This window comes from Lichenostomus cassidix, chromosome 6, assembly GCF_008360975.1.
Source record: "Lichenostomus cassidix isolate B80296 chromosome 6, HeHo_3.0, whole genome shotgun sequence".
Classification (NCBI taxonomy): Eukaryota; Metazoa; Chordata; class Aves; order Passeriformes; family Meliphagidae; genus Lichenostomus; species Lichenostomus cassidix.
This window is the reverse complement of record NC_139487.1, coordinates 17,813,527-17,836,148: the sequence shown is the minus strand read 5'-3', so window position 1 is coordinate 17,836,148 and position 22,622 is coordinate 17,813,527. Positions and strand designations below refer to the sequence as shown.

General features: G+C 42.4%; 1 protein-coding gene across 2 annotated transcripts in view; it reads right to left on the bottom strand.

Annotated features, from left to right (window-relative positions):
- Positions 1-22,622, bottom strand: part of ANTXRL (ANTXR like) — a 58,641-nt gene that overhangs the window by 5,141 nt on the left and 30,878 nt on the right. Inside the window, exons 14-18 of one of the 2 annotated variants that reach the window (XM_085065347.1) lie at positions 22,297-22,335; positions 19,079-19,177; positions 17,880-18,047; positions 16,620-16,700; positions 6,788-7,148 (exon numbers count right to left, since the gene is read on the bottom strand). In XM_085065347.1, the coding sequence (XP_084921473.1) occupies positions 7,143-7,148; positions 16,620-16,700; positions 17,880-18,047; positions 19,079-19,177; positions 22,297-22,335 (393 nt within the window). In that variant the 3' untranslated portion in view covers positions 6,788-7,142. Of the gene's footprint in view, positions 1-6,787; positions 7,149-16,619; positions 16,701-17,879; positions 18,048-19,078; positions 19,178-22,296; positions 22,336-22,622 lie in introns of those variants that run through there. The other variant, XM_085065346.1, reaches the window with a different exon arrangement.

The following is a 22,622-nucleotide window of genomic DNA, read 5'->3' as shown; positions in this document are numbered from 1 at the left end:
GGGCCAGGCTGCACTTCACCCAGTATCATTCACTGGGTCCTAGACATGACATTCAAATACGTGCTGTACTAAAGCTCATATTTCCTTGACTTTCAGAGCTCCTGCCTACAGAGAATAGCCTAGGACTGGCTTAAACCAAAAGGGAGCACAGTGTGACTTTGCTCACACATGCTGTCTGTTTTGCTACTAGAGCTATGCAGAACATGCCCAAAGCAACAGCTCCACCAAAGTCAACCTTGCCTTGGTGGGATCCCTGACTCACAAAGCTGTGCTTGAAAAAAGCTCATACAGGATTATACCAGAGCAACAGCATTATAGTATTAGCAGAGACACAGTCTGTAGCTCTCATTTTCACAGAGATCCAAGCCTGGCTGATGTCTGTACTTTGAACATTACACTGGGATAATGCCTTTGTCTTCTGTGCTCCAGTGTAGATGTGGCCTCCCTCAGAAACACCAGCAAGGTGAAGAACTTGCACAGAGGGCTCTCCAGTAAGTGTGTTTTCAGGATGGGTGTGGGATGCAGGCAGGCAGGACCTGATGGAAGCAGTGTGGGTGGAGATTTTGAAATAGGAGTAGCTTGGATTTGAAAGAAAAGCAAGCACTGGGGGTGCTTGGGACTAAATGCAAATATGTCAGGGTTTCCTTTAGACAAAATAAAGCTTTGCATAGGTTCCCACTAACCAAGTTACAGACAGGAAGAGGGAGAGAGAGAGAGATAGACCCCAAAGACCACCTAGCCTTTCCTGGGGGGAGCAGCCAGAGGCTCTTGGGTAATTCTAAAGCTACATGGCAGCCTCAGTTGGACACCTCAGGTAGGCTGCATGCTGGAATCAACAAAAAAAGTTCAGCTCAAGGTTATGACAACATCCCCCAAGCAAATTCAGGAGGACTCCAAAGAAAATAAAACTTATGTCTAAGCTAAGCAGCTGTAGATCACAATCCTCCCCACTACAAATGACTGTGGCAGCAGGAATACAAAAACCCACACCAGTGACAGATTGCTCTTGGCTCAGTGCTGCCTGGCATAGGAAAACTTTGAAGGTGTTTAGAGAATGGGCTGAGTTTCTGTGGCAAACCCACAAATCACAATTTCCTTGGGAAACCAGGTAAAAGCTATCACAGCAGAACCACAACTGTTTTGTTAAATGACTTCCAGTGCCTGTACCTTTGTTCATGAAAACTATTTCTTTAAAAAGGAGGGAATAGCTTAAGTCTATGACTTCTCTGAAAAAAGGCAAGCAGTGCTATAAAAGAAGCTTTTGTAAGCTCCCGAGCTCAAAAAATGATGCAACAAATGTACTAACACCCAAAGGATACCACCCTACCACTTACTTGGACTGGATGGCTCTGGGCTTCCAGAGCTCAGCTGCAGACATGAGTTGTTTGAATGGGCATGTTGTTGCCTGTACATGAGACATATTCAGTAGTTCTCTGTCCCAGCTTTCAGCATCACAATTCACCACTACACTTAAACAAACAGCATCAGTGAGTAGGATAAAATTCCTTTTCTAAAAATCCAGGCTTGTTATGGCAGACTTTGGTTATGAACCAAATTCATGGCAATACTATACTGGGGCCAGAGCCTTTGCATGGAGGCAAAAGGCAAGGTCTTGGTTACTTCTGCAACAAAGATAAACCATGGGATCAAAAAAACCAAATCAATGCTTTGCTCTGCTCCATCACAGAACTCAAGTCCTCACCAGCATTGCAGCAAGCAGCCATCCTTGTCAGGTATTTGTCTTCTGCTGTGCTCCACTGTATTCAGAGCACCCTTGGACACTGAGCAGTATTTACTGACATGCAGTGAATGTTACTGATATATTTAACAGCTGCACCTCAAATCCATTTAAGAAAGCTCAGCCTTTATATTTATAAAGTTATGAATTTAGAGCAGCTAAGTAATCACTCAGGACAAGGAAAAAAAAAAGGAAAAGAAAAAAGGTCAGAGGTGCGGAGATGAGATGCACCATATGGGAGGGAAAAATTTAGGACAGAACAATCTCCCTCATAGTAAATGCGAAGCTGCAAACCCAACACTAGTGCTTTTGCCTACAAGCCTTTCTTGCCTCTCTGTTGTGTCTCTCTCACAAACATCAATTCCAAATATATTCATAGTCTATAATCAAAGGGGATCCCATAAATCTGTTTGCATTACTTTCACTTCAGTTAAAGTGATAGGCGACGTCAAACTGCTGCCAGTTTCTGCCACACTCACTGATTTGTCAGACAGATGGGTAATTTAAAGGCCATGCGATGCATTGTGTCATGGAAAATACGGTTGAGTTGGGAGAGTCTGACAGACAGAGCCTTGGATGATCGATGTATGTATTGTGACACTTCCTCACAAAAGATTACCAGTGTTAGCCTACAATCTCATATATCAAAGACTTCTGGTGAATACTGGAGCAAATCCTCCTGAGCACTTCAAGCAGCCATTGATAAAATGAGGCTGAACTCTAAGCCAGTGTCAGGATTAACAGCTGAAAAGGGAAAGGGAAGAACAAATGATAATAAATCATAAGTGATAGTTTGGACATATCAAGTGTATTTTGTCAAAGGATTTCTAGGTTGAAGAGTTAAGCCCTACACACATCACAGTTTCCTAATAACAGAGTGCCACTGTTATTCTGCCTAACACACACATCCCACTGGGGTTAGTCTATAAAAAAAAATCCATGATGTTTCTCAAATAAACATGCTAACCACAATATTTTCAATATTCTCTGCTTGAAAGAATTAAGTAATTTCCTCTCCAAAGACATAGAAAGGCTTTTAAACCCTGGGAACACAGACAGAAATTAGGTATCCTGCACACTTCTCTCTGCTCTTCCTGCACAGAGAATTAACATGGATTGAGAAGCCACCACCACCACTTTAATAGTGGTAATAATACATATTTTTCCAGAAGCATGGAATACACTAAGTGTTTCAGGGAAGGTGTTGGAGTTGCAAGGTGCAGAATACCAGGATGATCTCAGGCACAACAGCTGTCGGGAGCTGCTTTATTGTTTTCCAGGAGGCAGCTGATCTGTGTAAATCCAGTTCTGTCTGGTTTGGGTCCTGCTCCCAAAACAGCCTTGCTCAGATGGTGCGACCCACACGGCGTACTGTCATTCAGGCACCAACGGAAGGTCAGCACTGTGCCATATGGAGTTACGCCCTTACTTCAGCTCACATCTGCACCGTCTTCCTAATGCACAATTATTTTGCCTCCCCATATGTCCATCCACTTGTTAGGCTCTTGTTATGCTGCTTGCCAAATTGGCTTTTCAAAAAGTACAAATACTGAAGCAGTGGGATCTGCCCTTGTCCCAACTCCAGCTTTTATCCCAGTGTAACAATCACATGTGCAATTCAGGCACTTTGTACTTCCAGGCAAAGTCTCCTCGACCACCTAGGATGAGTTTTTGTGTGTGGTTTAAGGGGGGAGGAAGGGAGGAACCTCCTGAAAGCCACTGCATCACATTGCTGGCCTACTTTCATCACAGTGCTCACTACATCGTTCCCCAGCACTCATTTCCCCAAAATCTTTAGCTACTACTCAGCAAGTTTTCATCTGAAAGAAAGGATTGTTAAAAGAATCCAGGCAATTCAAAGAGTGCCATGGGGAAGTCTCTTCACCCATCGTACTAAGATCACTTCAGCAAAAAGAATTTTAAAAATCCAGGCCATCTGCCAGTAGCTGTCCCTTTTCTCTCTTCGTTTTAATACATGCATTGGTGTTTAACAAAAATCAAATCCAGTTTCATCTCTGTATTTTGTGTACACAAAAATATGCCTGTTTCTTATTTTTAGCTACATTAGTTGACCAAATAAAAGACATCCTTCCTGTTATAAATTCTGGTTAATTTTCCACTCCCTCTTGGTTTTGCGTATGGAGTTCCAGTGCTGCAATGTGGATTTGCAGAGGTGGGTATCTGACTGAAAAAGAGTTGGCTTCACTTAGTTTACTAAATTTTCTTGGTTTTGATATTGTAAAAATATGATACGTGCATTTTAGAATGGACTAAAAATAATTCCTTTAAAATTTGAGCAGGGCCATTCAAAACACTAGACCACCAAATTAAACACAAAGTTATTCCCAGTAAGGAAGTATGAGATTATTTATTATTTTTAAATAAAAGTGTTATTTAGGATGCTGAAATCCAAAATGAATATAATTTCCTTGAGCTCTCTCTCCAATTTTGTTTATGGAAGTCACCAGGATGAGTCTGCCAGCTTGCTGTGGACCTGGTTCATCAGCATGTAGCTTCACTTCCTAAATACCTAACAATAGTTCAGCATAAAAATGTAGTTCTAAATCTCAAGAGAATAGATTCTAGGCTTTTATGTTACATACAAAACCACGAGAGGGAGCATATACAAAAAGTCATAATCACTTTAGTTAAGATAAGGCTTTGATCCACACACCCAGAAAACAATAGGACATATACCTTTAAGATCAGTGACTTGTGGAAAAACTGAATCTCAGCAAAATTAGAGATTACCCTGTTCTCTAATATGGAACAAGAGTATTCTAGCAGAAACACCTACACAGAATATCCTAAACCAGCCAGTATGGGAAACTCATTAGGCAAATTTATTTATCAGAGGCAGATTATGGATACAACACTTCTATAGTGAAAGAGATGAAGCAAGGTGGTACAGAGTTCCCACTATTTGAGTTCCCTGGGCAAGTGTCAGGATTAGCAGCTGGCTCCTCAGGAGCCAGGATCTATGTGCATCAGCCTTTGCCAAAAGCTTCCTCACACTGCCCTGCTTCACGCTGACTGTGCGCTCAACATGTCACGGTTCATTAAAACCTTCATGGGTTTCCTGGGAATTGCACTGATTACCCTGCAGCATACAGGCTAGAAATTAGTGAGCTGCTGGAACAGTTTGTCACGTAAAACCCAAGGCTGCCTGGTTTTCAGGCACATAGAAGTTACCTATCACTAACTCCTGTTCCTATGTTTGGGACTCAGATATCGTTTTTATGTTGGAAAATAAAGTATTGGAAGTGTCAGAGATTCCCATATCACGAGTTTGGTGACTGATCATGCTTTCAGGTCAATAAATATGCAATTTATAATTATTTTATAATTATATTATTTAACAATTAAATTATAATTATAAAAATAATTATATGATGCTTATTTCATTAATCATTAACAATTAATTTATGAAATTGTCATTTGCTTTTATACATAGCCATTTTAAGTTATTAGGACTCATATAAAAAATATCATCAAGTTAAAATGTTTGTTTGCATGATAACCTGACTCTGATACATATCTTCCAGTTAATAAATCCTCTCTTGTACATAAAAGTCTTCTGGGAATCTATTTGGCAGCTCAGCAATGACATCTATAATGATGGTAGTCCAAAACTATGAAAAGATAAGAGAAAATAGGGTTGACTGAAGAGAGGAGGATTTTAAAAATAAGGTCCGGTAAAGTGGCAGTGTCCAACAATGAGAATGTAATATTTCCTTTTGTGTTGATTGCAAAAAGGAAAATTCAGCCCATTCTTCTCCCTGTGTTATCTGGCCTCTGTATAAGTAAACTCCTATCACTTTTGCTCCCTCCCTTCTATGATGGAATTATTGGAGGAGAAGGAAACCACTGCACTCTGGCTGTGAATCACTCATTGTAACACTGAGGACCCTGTAATGCCCTTAGGCACATCAGATAAATTCAAATAGAAAATTACAAAATGATAATGCAAATGCACAAGGATGATCCAAGCAATAGCAGAAAACTCTGTTTACAGCACAGCATGAGCAAGGTGGTGCTACCAAGAGGTGTAACTTACTGGGCTCACTCAGCCTGCTTCTCATTGCAAAAGGAATTAGACTGAGCTTTAAGATGTGGGAGGTAACCCAGCTTTAAACAGGACACACATATCCTGACACGGGAAGGGCAGCGATATTTCAAAGCAGCTGAGACACATGTGAATCCTTCACGAAGTCCACAAAAACCCTCTTATAAGTAACTCTTTGCTTCTTCTCTTTTTAGCAACCAAACTGAACCACCCACACACCCTGGCTCACTGGTGCAGCACCATGGAGACACAGCATAGGAAGTTAATCTGCCTCACAAACTCTAACTCCCAAGTCCCAAACAATGAGATCCTCCCATGGAGCAGGAGCTGAGCACATGGTGACAGTGACACACGGCTGAGCAATGCCTCGGGCTGCTGACACATTCAGCATAAAATCTGTTGTCTTGGCTGGGGCATGGCCAATGTCGCTGCCCAGAAAGCTCAGACAAGATGCCTGAGCCCCTCTCATAGAGGCAAAGAGGGACCAGCCTTGTTTTGTAAATGAGCTGGGAGAAGAAATCCTTTGCCAGTCAAGTATGTCCTCAGACACCCTGGCTATGGGGGCCAAATAGCTGAGAAATTAGGATATATGGGGTGGGGAAGGGATGAGAGAGCACAGGAGCTTTTCTTTTGACACTAAATGTGTGATAATCCCATCCAGGGATCCCCCAGGGACCAGGGGAGGGAGGTTGCCAGGGCAAACTCACAAACAGACCCATGGCATGCACTGCACGTAACAGCAGCAATAAAAGTCATCTTTCGGTTCACTTGCTGGCCAAAGGAAAAGTCAACAGCAACCAAAAGTCTTCATTTTTCAGGTAAAACAAGTATGTCAAAACAAGTTTAATTTAGGCTTGAAACATGTGTTGTTCATTTCAAACCATCTTTGAGTTTCAGACAGAAAAGGTGTTTCAAAACAAAATTTGAAAATATTGAGGCTTTTTGGAGATATTTTCCCACTTCAGCTAATTCTACTAACATGAAAAAAAACATTTACAGGCCATCTAAAGGAACAGTTTTTGACCAAAATAAAGACAGTAATACAGAAAACTGTGTTCAATCCTACTAGGGAATTAAAACAGGATCTGTATTCCAGTGAGATTAATAGCTGCAGTATCCCAGGCTACTGTAGCTTCTTTTATCAGAATACTGAGAGTTGAATACAATCAAGTGCTGATAGTTTCCCCAGACACATCTGCAGACACTATTCCCCAGTTCACAGTCCCAGCTGTGTACAGTGCTGCTTGAAACAAGGGATGGCTCTTCTGGGAGCTGTCTGTTCAGTCAGGTTGCAGACCAGTGCAGGAATACACTGAAGAGAAGGGGGCTGCTTCCAAGTTACCACTGGAGAAAATGGACAATAATGAGGAATCTGAGGGAGGAATAGCTCAGCCAGGGAAATCAGACTTTTAAGCTAGGACCAGTACACTTCAGCAAAGTAAACTTTGTGCTGAACATATCCCTACCAGCCAGCTCTCTCATGCCTGATAACACTTTTTCACCTTAGGCACACAAGGAAAGAGACATGGAGAACCCACCCCAGTACTGAAGACAGGACTATTCAAATAAAATGCATCCCACTCCATTCAGCAGGGAACTGCATGCTGCTTCCAGCCCTGCCTCAGCAAGGAAATGCAGCAACGGGCTACAGACACTCCTGAAAGAATGGTCAGAGTCACAAGATATCTTGCAGGAATGCACAAAACATCACATGTCTTGGACTTTGCCGAGGCTGTGGCTGAAGTAATGCACAGTGCAGATCCACAAAAAAGCTTGTTGATTCTGGGCCCTAAAAAAGCTGAGGTGACAAAGGGAGCAGAACAGAGTAACACTGGGCATAACCAAAGTTAAAATCTATCAGGTACACTTTATATTCAGTACCAATCTTAAAGGGCTGTCATGCCAGACCAAATCCCACCCAAACCTCAGAAAAATACCTTAACCTAAACCTGCACTCACAACATGTGATTTATTGACTTCCTCTTTTCTGACAGCTTTTATTGATGAGGGTCCCAGAGTGGAGGAAGCAAGGAGAGCCACTGTCAGGTCATCTACTCAAGGTTATGCAGGGAGAAAAAAAATGGTATTTACAAGTTCAGGACTCGTGACTCACATCCCTTGTTTTAACCACAGCACCACACATTTCCACACTTGAATGCTGACCAGACTAGAATGTGGTTCAAGAAAAAGCCAGCAGTGGTTGGTTTGCAAAAGATTTTCCTCTTTCCTTTGGTGTTTTCAGGGAAGAGGACATTGCATTTGTCCATCTCCTACAATGGGGAGGGCTTTGGAGCATAGCAACAAAAGCAACAAACATTTGTTGGGTGCAACAGCCTCAGCCTTGAGGTATTGGTGGCTTGCTGGGAGCAGCAAATTAGGCCACAAAGGACCATAACTGGTCTTGCTCAAACTGTAATTAAGTGTCATCATGCTTTCCTGGGTGAATTATTTGACTGTCTCTCAGGAGCAAGCTGGGATTTTTGTGTGCATAGGGGAATAACACAATGGTTTTCACCTGACTAGGGTACAGGGTAATGAGGGAGACTCAGAGATTTCTGGTGGAAATAGTTATTGTTTTTCCTTGCCTCAGCCAAAAATGTAAGATCCTGGCCCAGCACACAGACAGGCTGCCTCTTTGTGCAGAGTCTGGAAACACACAATTATCCCCAATGCTTCTCTGTGTAAGTGCCCCTTAAATGGCTCTGCTGCTACCTAGAACAAGTAGATGGTAAACCAACACTTCTCAGTTTCTCCTGTGCTTATCTCACATGGATTTTCTTCTCCTGGGATGGGACTCATACAGTTCATTATCAGTACTGGCATGTTGATAAAGCACAGAAAACCTCTCCTCCCCAAAAGCTTCTATGTTAAGCTGAATGGCAGATAGTCCTGGGACACAACCACCTTATTCTGTATAAGAACAAACACCCTAAAAATGCAACTCAAGGACCAAAGTCCTGACATGGAACTCTCTGTCCCATTTCAGGTATGCTGGAGATCTAACACTATGCAAATATATCCCTGCCATGCTTCCCCTATGCAGCTTGACCAGGCTATCAAGTACCATCTCTGTATTTGGAAGTTATTCTTTTCCATGAGCACCCCATTGCCACCTCTCTCCTATGAACTCTATTACACACCCTGGTCTCACCTTAGCAGAGTCAGTGGCCTGCCCCCAGCAGTAGAAAAAACCCCAAGTACACCTCCTCTCATTTTTCAAAGGTTTGCTCAACTCAGGGTTCCTGGCCACCAGCATTGCAAGAAGGAACACTGCTCTTGGTAGGCCTCACATCAAAGTTTCTGTACATTCCACTCCTTAATAGCACAATGGAGACTGAGGTGTCTGCTTGGGCAATTAAATTCCCTAGAAGAAACCTGTGAAGGAGGGGGAAAGTAGGGATTTAGTCACTCACCAAAAAACTAACCAAAACAACCAACCCCAGGGTTGCTGCAGAAAGCACAAAGTGTTTGCAGTCCTGTTGTTGCAGGAAGAGTTCCTATCTAAAACTAAAACTGGCATATAAAACTGGAATGTCCAAAGCAAGATTAGGTTGATCTTAAGACCTAACATACATCAATCTAAGCTCTTCTGGTTGTCTAGTGTCTTTGTGTTATTTGTATAGTGGGAGACTGTGATTTGGGTTTTTTTCTAGTACGACAACATGAATCACAATAGTTTCTACAAGAACAGAGACATCTGGAACTACAGTTTCTCTCTGGAAAGTAATAATGCAATACCTTTTGATTTTTAGTTATCACTCTGCACAATACCTTTAACATGAATACATCATCTTACACAGTATTTTTTATTTCTGGACCTCAAACACCTTCAGAGGAAGGTTACAGCATTACACATTCTGCATAATTACTGGAAGTGTGTAATGTAAGTAGAGAGCTAAGGAAGGCTGGGTAGGTTAATTTCTGGAGTGTTACCCAACTCAAACACAATGAGGGATGCACAGCTCCCAGCAACCCAGCAGAAACAAGGTCAGTTGAGGTTCAGCACTGATCCATGGGTGCTGCTGAGAAACAAACATATTGGCTACACCATACCTGTCCATGGGTAAATTGTGGATTTATACATGCAGTCCTAGTAAGCAACCACATGTGTATTTGTGCATTTTTCCTCCTGAAAAGCACTGCTAAGGCCCAAGACAGTCACAGGGCTCCAAGTCAGGCCTACAGAGCTTAGACACGCTCTATGGTGGGGCATCAGGGAAGTGATGCCTGGGAAACTCTGATAACACTCGAGAGTCTATTTCCCCAGTGCAGACATGTCAGAGTTGCAGCTGACAAGGGATTAAGTCACCAGGCTTCATCCCAAAGACACATTCCCTATAAAAACCCCTGAGAATCAGACCTGATGAAGCTGTTCCTTTATCATAAATATCAGAGAAATATCAAAGCAGTACATATGTTTTAAAACAAGCAGAGAGTACCCTCTCTACCTAAAAGCTGTCTATTGAGTGCTCAAAGTGCTGTTAGGAACATGGTCTCAACCTCCTTGAATTTACTCTTCATCTCCCTTATTCACTGTGGAAATGCAGTACAACAGAAATGAAGTAACTTATGTAAGCCACAGCCAGCCAGTATCTTAACCACAAGGCCAATCCTTCTTCATCCTGATTTGTGCCAAGTAACAGCAGCCCTGGGATTTGCACTCATCCTTCAGAAGAGCCTCTTGTTCCTGAGCATGCTTCTGGCTCCCAAAGACATGGACAAGCTACTGGTTTGACCTGTGTGAAGCCAGGCAGCATCCGTCCCCAAAGTCTACTTGTGAATTCCTCTTCCCTAACAGAAATAACACCATCCTGGCACAAGTGAGAGGCAATGCAGTGTGTGGGCTTCTTGCAGGACAGGAAATTCATTAGTCACTGATTATATGTTTCCAGCTGCAGTGCTCAACTCATCCTGGGAACTGTGCATTAGGACATTGGTCCCACACCAGAGAGAGAGAGCTTTTCCCCCCCATGCCATCTCCCCTAAAGCAGGCATGAACCTTAGAGATACTGGTGTCCTTTAAAAAAAGAAAAGATAAAGTAGCAAAATGGGAGCTACACGTGTCACATATTCATTGAAAGTGACAAAGTGAGATCACCTACTATGGCAGGCAATGCCCTCATCTCTTTAATTTTTCAGCAGCTTATGAAGGTGATTGGCTCCAGAAAGGTTAAGCAAAGGGAGAAAAGCCCCAGGACCAGGCAGCAGCCCTGATAACCAGTCTGGAGCAGCTCAGTGCTGCTTTTCCAGCACCCCCTGTAGCCCTGCCAGCTGTTTCATGGGCAATTACAACACATCTCCAAGCAAGAGGCAGGGAAGCCTATTAAAAGCCATTACTTGGTCTTGAAGAGAAGTAATTAGAATGAGCTCCAAATAGCAGCAGTACGTGGGCAGTCAACGTGGCGTGACAGGCGGCTGCTGCCATCACTGTGGGCTGCATTCAAGCTGCTGACCACCTGTAAGGAGCAGCTAGAGAGTAATTACTAGTCATTAATAATCCATAAGCTTGGTGTCCCGTGATTCATCTCAGGAGTCTCAAGTGCCTGGCAGAACACTAAACCTCACGGCTGTAAGGCAGGTAATACTGGGTTCTCGTGATTATTTTGTTGTTAGGAAAACTAAGGCACATAGATGTTATAGTCAGCATTACAAGAAATCACTTAAAATTTGGGGGTAATAGACCTCCTGAGCTTCAACAAACCTATCAGACTAAGAGTGATCACTCAAAGGGATGCACAGAACAAGAAACCCAAACACTTCTCATTTCAAAGGCTGCTGTTTAAAATTCCAGCTGCTATGCCTTGTTTAAAGTCACACCGTAACTCAAGGGTGAGAACTTGAAAGGATCCAGAAGTTCTGGCCTCTAAAACGACCAGTAGCTCATAGTTTGTGACATTTTTGGCTGCACAACAGCCTTTTAATCTCAGTTTTATGGAACAGAAAAAGGCAAAAAGCTTTCAGATTTTTGTACGACAGCCTTCTTCTAGTCCCCTTCCCCAGGAAAGGGCTTTTTGTGTACAAACCACAGGGTAGTACTACTAAGGCATTGCTTTTTTCTAAGCAAAATCCCATGGGTATACAAGGGGATGGTGACAGCAAAATCCAGTCTACACTCTCCCTCTCTGTTGCAGCTACAAAATTTTCAGTGACAATAATGAGACCACTTTTTAAGTCTTTAAAGTAAATGATAAATTCTTCCTGAGGCGAAAAATGTTGGGTTTTTAGTCAGGGATTTTGGTAAACCGAGCCTCTAAGAATTTCCTGCATCAATCAGTACGTGCTGAGAGGCAAAATGGAATGGATTTGCTGAAAGCAGCAACTAACAGACCATTTGAAAGCACCTCCCCTTCCTCTCTGCCTGTACTTGGGCTTTCAATGTTTACCTGCTGCCACGAGCAACAGCTCACTTTTGAGCTGTGAGGCCAAGGGGAAGAGCTCAAAACTTACCTTTGCAGAGTCTATTGACAACCTGCCCTACCTGCTACTGTGGTTTGTATCAAACATTTCAAGATAGCCAAACACTAGTATTTCGCAAACCCCAGCCTCTAAAGCAGCTGCTGCAAGCTCAGAATGACACCAATACAGTGACAGGAAAGTTTTCAAGGAATTCTGAGTATCTTGAGCAACACATAGCCCATCAGGCCATATGGACACTGACACACTCCCTGTGGCTGGATGAGCAGTGTTCCCACCTCAGAGCTGTCAATCCCTTTCTTGGACCAAAAGAGTGACTGCTGGTCCTCGAAGACATAGATTTCTGAGGAAGGAAGGGAAGAATAGCAGCCTAGCTCTAAGGGATCCATCACTGCAGCAGCAGCACAAAGGCCTGTGAAGGCCTCACCTTTGTATATGCCTGCAAGGCAGAAAGCCCAGCAATCCTCCACAGAGCCACTAGCCCTTTTTCACCACTCCACTGCTCTGCTGATGCTGTCTGAGAGCTCAGCAAAACTCCATGCCACAAATAACAGCCTAGCTGCTAATGATGGGGTAGAGCTAAGTGTGTTTATCCCTTGTTGTCCCATCCTGGTGCAACAGAAATTCCTGCTAGAGGTGACCTGAGGAAGTCAAGTGAGCAGCATCTGTGACCTTTTACTGAGGTACTTGCCAAACTAATAAATTTCAGTGGTAGTGCTATGATATGATTTTGAAAGGAGACCAAGAGGAGGAGCTGTCTTGTGGAGCCAAGCAAAACACTGTGGGCACACAGGAGACTGAGCACCAGAGATTGTGCTTGGCTGGTTTTCTTTAAATAGGCAGTTCCAAAAAGCTCCTCTGATTTTCACAAGGATTAATACAGTCCTATTAATATAATCCTGCCTAACACTGATGAATCATCCATCCTGAAATCCTTTTCTTGATTTCACGGAAGGCATGAGCCAGGACAGGGGAACTCTCAGAGCCTCAGCCAGCTCTACAGCAAGGCTATAGCCCAGAGCAGGATGCTACCAGCAGCTCAGGTCCTGCAAGATGAGAGGGACAGGGGATCAGCCCATTGCTCCCAAAGACAGGACTGCAGGGAACCAGTCTGTCTCATCAAGGGAAGGGTATGGAAACAACTGAGAGAGAAAATGAGGAAGAAACCACAGAAGGAAATGGAAGGCACTGTCTAGGGCAGAAGTCCAAGCAGGGCACAGACAGGGAAAAGAGCAGGATGGGGAATGGCAACAGGACCATGATGAAGGCAGAAAACCAGATGGATGGACAGCAGACTTGCTCACTCAGAGGAAAGGACAACAGAAACCCCTTGCAGCAGCCAGTCCTGTATTACTGCACACATGCTTCAGTCTGTATTTCTACTGCAAGGTTCTCAATACAGGCTGGAATGGGCTGCCCCACATGGAGACTCAAAAATATACAAACAGTACTATTTTTAACTTCACTTCATGACGGGAATGGGTAACAAGTCATGGTTTAAAAATCCAGGATAGCAATACTGCCTTTGCTGTATGGTTTGCAGACCCAAAGAGAAGAAGCCTGTATTGGGGGGAAGATGCTGAACAGCTGTCAAAAAGTGTAACAGACTTTTGCTTCTCTGTGACAAAGCCAAACACATTGTTTTGTTGTTTTTGGTATATTCACCAATCACAAGGCTTTTCTATAAGTATTTTTCAGATTTTTGAGGGAGACAAAAGCTCCTAAATCACAGTATTCATTTTCAAATGATGAAAAAATTAAATTTTTCAAAAGAGTCTCTAAAGATTGTTTTAAAGTAAAAAAATAAATTTAAAAAATATTTTAAAAAAATCCTTTTTCATCTTCCTCCTATCCCAAAAGCCTTGTGAAAAATATTTCTCTCCCTGTCCTGTAGATGTTCTATTCTCCATAATGAGTATTTTATTACACAGAAAAAAAGTGGTTTGCTATAATTTCATCCAATGGCTGCAGAAAGGAACATATGCCCAACCAAAGCAGTAAAAATGGAAAATGGAAACTTTTTTAGAATGAAGGTAAACTGTGAAACAGAAATTTGGAAAATGTAACTTCAGTGAATCTTGTTCCAGTGGGAAACAACCTATATCTCTGGTAATCCCTGAAAATATAAAGGAAAGAACTTGTTTGATTCTGTGAACTTCAGATTTAGGAATTTTCCAAGTTATGAATGTCACTCCCAAAGCAGAGTGAAATTGTGTTCCTTTTACTTTCTAAGCTCTAAGTTTTCCTGAACAGCCAAGACAGCTATGAAACGACCTTCAAATAAAAAAAAAGGTACATTTAGACACCAAGAACTCTTTCCCCTGCTCCCTCACCCCAGTCCCTGAAAACCACATGAACCAAAGCAACCTCTCACCCCAAGTTCACCACACAGTCACTGGCCTCTGGATGGCACAGTCTGGAAGAACACCGAGGCATGCCAGGCTGAACACTTATGTCTGCCCAAGCCCAAGCTAAAGCCTGTGACTGCTGCCAGCACAGCTGGACAAGGAGTGACCTTGTCCCACCTGGGCTGAGGTGAGCAGAGCTGTGGCCTCACTCCTGGGGCTGCTGGGCTTCTGCAGCTCTGCACAGCCAGAGCTCCAAGCTCTCTGTGCTGCTGCTCACTCCCAGCACTGATCTGATCTCCCAGTTCTTCAGCCACAAAGACAAGTGTGTATACTCACATTTACTGTTGGGTGCATTCAGGTGTATTTATACATATCCCCCCCACCAAAAACCTAACTTACAAGGAGTCAATTATCCACTGAGAGACTGCTACTAGAGAAGTTACTCAAAGAATAAATAATAAACTTGCTCCTTTCTGTGCTAGTATTCTCCATGAGATAAAGGCCTGTGATGTCCTTTTTTCTTTTTGAAACAGCAGAAGGCTGTCTAGTTATTTTCTTGTTTCACTTTCAATATTCTTCAGCCTTAGTTAATTTCACAGGCCAGGGAACAGGGATGATTCTATGATTCCACTGGATCTGGCTCAATAGGATTGTTTCCACCCTATTTCCCAGATGTACATTTGATTTTTCTTATGTTATCCCTGATACAATAATCCTTCAGCTTGCTGTTTTACATTGCCTCTTTTCAGCCCCTTGTTCTCCCCACAGCAGAGCTGGAAGGCAAGGAACTGAGGATCCCTGTTCTGAGCCAGCCCCCTGCATGCTTCTTGACCACGCTGGCTAACAGAGGCTCTGTTGTGCTCTGCACTGATAGAAATGTCCCAGCCAAGGGAGTGAAAGGCAGAGGATAGATTCATATTATACAATGTTAGTGCTATCAAAATACAGCTGGACCTAAAGAGCCTATTCAGAAGCTCTAGATCGTGCTTAAAAAGTAAATAAAGTGTCTCAAGCACAGCTGCCTTGAAAATGCAGCTTAGTGAAACATTTAAGACCATTTTACAAAGTAGTATAAGTAGCTGGGTTTGTTCTCTTAGTTTCCTTATGTGCCAGAAGAAAAATGGAAGAGATTAAACTTTAAATACTGAAGCTGAAGCAGCATGTTTTGTTAATAACTAGACAAATGACATAACAGTATTTTGCCAAAAGCAAGAAACATGCAACTTACTGCCCTAGTTGATGCAAATTAAAGCTACTTTTAAAGTCTGTCATTAGGTGTGAAAGTTACCCAGGTAAACAAGCCTGGGCCTCTGCAGCAGTCCTACCCCCAAAAAAGCACTTTATAGTCCCTATTGCTGTAACTCTGTAATCCCTTCACCTGAGAGCCAAGGTGATGAAATGTATGGACTCTGCCCACAGGGGAGGGAAAGATGCTCTTGTGTCTGCTTAATCCTCATGTTTCAAAGCATCACTGCAGAAAGCAAAACCTTGATGGTGAAACAGCTCAGAGCAGCAGCACTCAATTCTTAGGGAGTTGTCCCCTTAGAATAACAAAACAGAGACAACCATAACAGTGCCAGGCTCACATGGGGAAACTGTGAGAGCTCTGAACTAAGCTATTGCCAGTGACACAGGGACAGTACACAGACATCTTTGTGGCTCTGAAAAGCACAGACTCCCTGCTTCCTCCCAGGAGGACTCTACTCCTGACCTACTTTTGGCCAATAGACTTCATCAAGGCAAGGAGATACTCTCTGCCTACTCTATGGGAGATGACTGAGGAAGGTGTCTGTACAGAATTTAACACCAACTTTGTTCTCCATTAACCTTGCTATGATTTGTTTTTTTCATCATCTGTACAGTTCACAATTTCTCTCAATAATCATTGAACTCCATTATTAAATCCAAGAAACATTATGAATTTTTAGCTTTTAGCTTTAGGGCAATGTGAAAAGAGACAAGCTTACAAGAAGACAAAGATGGGCTGATTGGGAGGGAAGAGCACTGCTGCTGCTAACAGGAGTGACCTTCCAGTGCATTTGAGATGCCTTACCTTATCCCCTGGCTGTGGCCTCATAAGAGAGACTTGATCATAGCCTCGTCGAACCAATGCCCACAGTGCATCAAGTTTACCCTGCAATTAAAAACACAGGACAAAACAAGATATGACCAAGAAGTGTGGTGAAAATAGCATGAGATTAAACCACATGTGGGTTGGTACAGCTGTTCTGTATTAAGCTATCTGCACACACACACACACACACTCATCCTGTGCCTTTGCCCTCTGTACATCGCTTATCTGGACAAGGAGAACCCCAGTGGGGTAACAAATGCCCAATACCCAGTGAACCAAATACCCAAGATGCAGGGAGAATGAGAGTAGTTTAATGTGAACAACTCTCTTAAGAGGCACAATTAGAAAGATGTTACTTTAAGGTACTAGTCTTACTTTAGGTGTTAGAAAAGGCAGAACGGAAGTACAGTACTGACAGGAAGAGAAATGGAGCATGGACAAACACCCAAAAGAATACCTTCCTAGGCAGGCTTTAAAATTCACAGATTCTTTCCAGACAAATTCAAGCACTGTTTAATTGATCTGTGTGTAAGGAGGGGAGGGGGGAATTCATCCCACAAAGCACTGTTTTGGGACATGGTCATAGATTTCTGGAATGAACATGGTATAGTGCAGCCTTGACTGTGCTAGCCCTTCAGCTTCCTTCTCTGTAAGCAGAGATAACAGCTTTTCCCTGCCTTTGGCATTGTGTTTTAAGGATACATACCTTAAAAGACATTGAAACACCAGACATTATAATGACATGGGAGAATTGGGGATGAAAATATGGAGACATTGAGTGACTTGCATAAAAATCAAACACTGCTGTCTTGTGGCTGAACTAGGGGCAAACAGAGCTGGATCCCAACCCAACGCCTTAGCCACAAAGCAGTCAAAGCAAGGACAGTGCACTTTATGTGATCCTTTTCTATACTGCCTTGAGATGGCACAAAACAGTATCTGCTGTCCCTAAAATTCAAGTGATCTGCTGTTGCAACCCAGACAAGACTACCTGGAAAAGACCGTGTCAGCTGAGGAAAGGAAGATCTCTCTCATGCCCTCTACTCTTCTCAAAAAAATATGGCAACACAGTGCCAAGTGAAATTCACGTTCCAAAACCAGGCAAAGGTGAGGATTAATGGCCACTTTTCTACATAGGCTCTCTCAGCTCCACTGAAGGAAAGGCTGGGCTAAGGAAGTGGGATATAGTATCTTACATGATGCAAGAGACTTGGAAAAATGGAGGGTCAGACACATTACCTTGATTGGAGTGTACCATTTTCTCTGGGAAGGTGGTTTTCTCACATGGGGCTTCTTCGGCTTTGGCTCCCATGGTTCATACTCCTGTTCTGGCAGCTTAATAATAGCATTTTTGGGTTTTTCCAATTTTGCTCCTTCCTCTGTTGACCCCTTGTCTCCCCATCGCACCTGAAGTCAGGAGAGCACACTGTCAGAGGACACTTCAGTAGTCCCCACCAGCAGGTGGTTTCCACAGGTATTAATCTAGGTCCCATCAGATGACCAAGTGCTACCAGGAATGAAGTCAAATTTATGAAAGCACCAAACTCCCACTTTAGAATTAGAAATACACATTTAAGAATAAAATAGTCTCACTCAAAACCTGCTGGAACTACTAGCCTTTGTGCATTCCAGTAATCTAAGATGTTGTGGGAATTCACAGCCTCTGGGAGAGATAAAAATCATTAAGGTTGGTAAGACCTCTAAGATGATTGAGTCAACCCAGCACCACTAAACCAAATCTCAAGTGCCACATCCACATGCCTTCTCAACACTTCCAGGGATGGTGATTCCACCACTTCCCTGGACAGCCTGTGCCAACTCCTAATCACCCTTTCAGTGAAGAAATTTTTCCCACTATCTAATATCCTAATATTTGATTATGTTGTCTGACTTAGCTCACACAGAAAAATGGCTCTGCATTCAAGAGCAATATATGATCCAAGCTGTCACAGTCAGCATACATTCTCAGAATCAAAGATAAAATTCTTCCAAGGAAAATGGTTAAGGATATTAAGATACAAAACTTCATCTGCAGTCTTGCAGAAACTTGCTGAGAAGTCTTCCCTTCCATAGAAACCAGACACTGCATAGACAGCACCCTCAAATATAAAATCAGCTCTGCCTGAATTTCCTCTGACAAGAGAAGTGGATGCATCTGCACAAAAGGGTTTGATTCACTAAACTAAAATTTCTTTTGGTGCTTATCTCATTTCTTAACCTGCAAATTTTCTCTGGTTCATAATGCTAGATTCATTTAATTATTCATGCAAATGATAGCAGCTTGATGCCTGTTACTTGGACAGCAGGTGCAAATTAGGTGGACAGGTCCTGATTAAATCCCAGTCTCCAGTCCTCTTCAAAAATCACACAAAAACAAAGTGGTACAATTTTTAATTAAATGTGCTGGGGTTTATAACACTAAAGAATAAACCAAATACCTCCATCCTCTTAATCCCACCAACACCTCGACCTCCATAATAAGATGCATCCACGGTTGGCCACTTCTTCTTTGGCAATCCATCTTCATCATCTGAGTCCTGTGGGAAAGACAGGGAGATATTACTGCTGTTCTCACATAAAAAGCATAAACTGTGGAAAACAGCTGAACATCCTATGGTCCAATCCTTGGATATCTGGCTTAGTGTGTTATGCTTTTTTGCTGACAAAAAACAAAAAAAAGTCTCTTGTCCCTGCAGCTGCAATTTTAACTAGGAAAGCCAGAAAGGATTGCCTATTCCTCTCTCCAGGCTGCTTTTATTTAGTCAAATGTGCATTGAGCTCCAAAATCCAACTGATTTGTAAGGGAAAGCCAAGTGCAGATGAATTGTACACTATACTGGCTTGCCACTATGCTATGCAGAAAATGCAGCGATGAGTTAGCCCAAAGAAATAATTCATTAATTGCACTTTTAGAACTTAATGCCACCTAACAGAGGAAGAAAAAGCAACCACTGTTGAGTTTTCCAGCATGTGCATCAGACCCTTTTCTCCTGGCAGCTGTAAGCAGTTACTCTACACTATTTGATACTTTGTGGAATCTGGCTCAAGCTGTACAGTTTGGAATAGGGTTCAGACAGGAGCATCTCACAATCTTCAGGGAGATCAGAATCAGAGCAATTATAAAGACAGAAGATTAGTCTTCTGGAACATGTGAAAGTCTGAATAAGGAATTAACTTCAGGTTCATTTTTCTGTTCTTGTTTAACTAAAAGCTGGCAAACATTTCTGGTTCCACAAGCTTCGGAACACATCTCCAGCTCTATCATCTGGAGCCAAGAGAAGCAACTGGGATTTCTCAGACTCCATATCATTATACTAAGTCGAGGCACCTGAAAGTCACAGCCTGACACTCTCCAAGTACATACATAGCTGAGGAAAGGGCCCAACAAGCCTCCAACAATGTTTTCTTCATTCCTCAAATAACTGTACCTCATGCTGATATGCAGATGTGATTGCTGCTCTTGGACTGGCCATGCACAATGCTCTCTACTACTTTTCATCTATACAAGTATGTTCTAGAAACACTACCGGAATTTACTTTTTAATTTAAAAAACAACAACAAAAAATCAAGTGAAATCCAAATACTACAGGTGGACATAAATTACTGTTACATTACTAGATGGCTTTTTCTCAAAATTGCCCGACATATTTCTATTGGAATATAAAAGGAATTAAGAGCCCAAAAGACAATAATAACTTTTTAAAACCATGCTTTAATTTTTGTTTGTTCATATTTACCTTTTAGGCTATGTCCTGGAGAAAGGTATTTCCATCTTGAGAGATCAGTGACGTGATCTCTCAGCTACAGTTCAACGGGTCAGCTCCCCTAACAAATTCTTTATTATGGCCAGGCAAGACTAGAGTTGACATTTTCATTAACTAGCAAGTGGAGTTTGAGATTGGGATTTTTATTGTTGTGGTTTGGCTTTTTGGTATTTTACCACTTTTTTGTTCCTCTTATTTTGTTTTTATCCTAAATCAGGGAAATAAATATACAGTGAAGGTATTGTGGTTTGGTGTTGGGTTTGGTGCTATTTCAATTAGCTTTTTCTGGAGAGTACAATAAATACACAGATTTTATCCCATTTCATACCATAACTACACCAGTACCCAGTGAACTACATCAGCATTTTCAATTCATTTATGTTTGATTTCATTGTGAACCTGAGTATTATATAAGATACTGTGCCTCCTCTATGCAAAGTGTTCATGTCTAACAGCTCTTACATCTGGCAAGCCTGACTCTAGCAGAACAAAGTCAATGGTAACAGCTGATACTTTTCCAGTTGATAAAGGATTTATACCAAATATCCCCTACACTGAACACACAGTAAAGCAACATTAACAGCTGCCACATGGAAATTTAATGCTGGTGCTTTAGAACAAGTTTTACACAACTATATTCAGTTTAACAGTAGCAATACCACACTGTATCAGCTAAAGGGCAGGTCACCTCACCTAGGGAGCCTAGTGCTAAATGTAATGAAATCCATCACACAATTACTACAAAACAGAATTATTACAATCTATTTCTTGGACAAGGCCAAGAAAAGGGATGGATAGCATCTGTATTGTGTTATTCCTAGAAGGTTACATCAGTTCATTCTCTTTGACTGCATTTAAAATCTCTGCTGCTGAGAATAATTGCAAAGCATCTGGAACTTCTGTAGGGGTATGATGCTCTCTGCAACCTCCTTCAAATGCAGTATGGCTGCAGCTGCAGGCTTTGTGATAGCACTAATCACACTAACCCCAGCAGGAATTCTGGTGTGCATCCTAAAGTTAGATTGTCACCGTGCTGCTGCTCAGGACAAGTAACAGGATCACACACACACTAATGGTGGTCTCTAGCAACCTCGAAACAGCAGCTGTGGTTGCCTCCTTATATTCATGCCAAGTTACAGCAAGTTAGCAGTAAACTATAAGCTTCTTTTGTGGGTTAGAAAAGTATTTTTCCATCATTTAACTGTCTATGCCTGGGAAAGAAATAAAAGACATAAGTTTTCTCGGAGGTGCTTTTATTTACTACTGTTACTTTCATGAAATTTGTATGGTGAAACTAAACTGAGGTCAGGGTCAGTGAGTTACTGCCCCCAAAAGAACTAAATACAACCCTGCCTCAAGCAGCTCAAAACCTAAATGGAAAAAAGGCTAAATGTCCTTCCAAAGGTCACTCTGCAGAAGAGCCACAGCCAGGGCAGGCTTTTGTCTCCTCTCCTGTAGCAAAGCCACAAGAATGTGGCCTTTGCTGTTCTTTCTTCCAGCTGCCAGACTGTTCTCTACTGCCAATCTGGGCTGAACTCCTGCTGAGAAGAATGGCAGCTTTACTGGAGGAGGGACAGCTGTCAGCACAGCTTGAGAAGCAAAGATTTGCTTACACACCTGTTTGATGCACAGCAGAAGGAACAAAATACCATAGGAACTGTTGCTGGTCTGTGGACTTTCAAGTTATGCAACTGTTTTCTCCCTGGATGGAAGCAGCTTTGCTATCTGTATGTAAAGAGGCCAGAAGGCAGAAATAACCATCCTGACCCAGAGCACTTCCTCTCACAGCCTTCAAGGTGTCATTAAGACACCCACAGGGCTGACATTCCTGGGCAGCACAGTACACTAAATAGCTGCAGACAGTGGCACAGCTCAAAAACAGCACACTTACAGGCTCTGGAGGCGGTGGTGGCGGCGGCTCCTTGATCACCTGGAATACATAAATAATGGGAGAAATCGGAGACAATGGTAGGGTTCATCCATCTCAATACTATGTTCTTCCTGCTTTCTTGCTCATCTCACAAACGAGTCACCCTGCTCCATTCCCCCACATTCAATCCTCTCATTAGCCCCATTGTTTTTCAGCAGGCATAAAATAAACCCAGAGGAGATGCTAAATCAATTGTATTGAACTATCTGATCAATCAAGAAGTGCTCTAGAGTAAGTAACCCTGGTAGTTCTGCCTGAAAAATACCATATAATTACCAAGGTAGTGC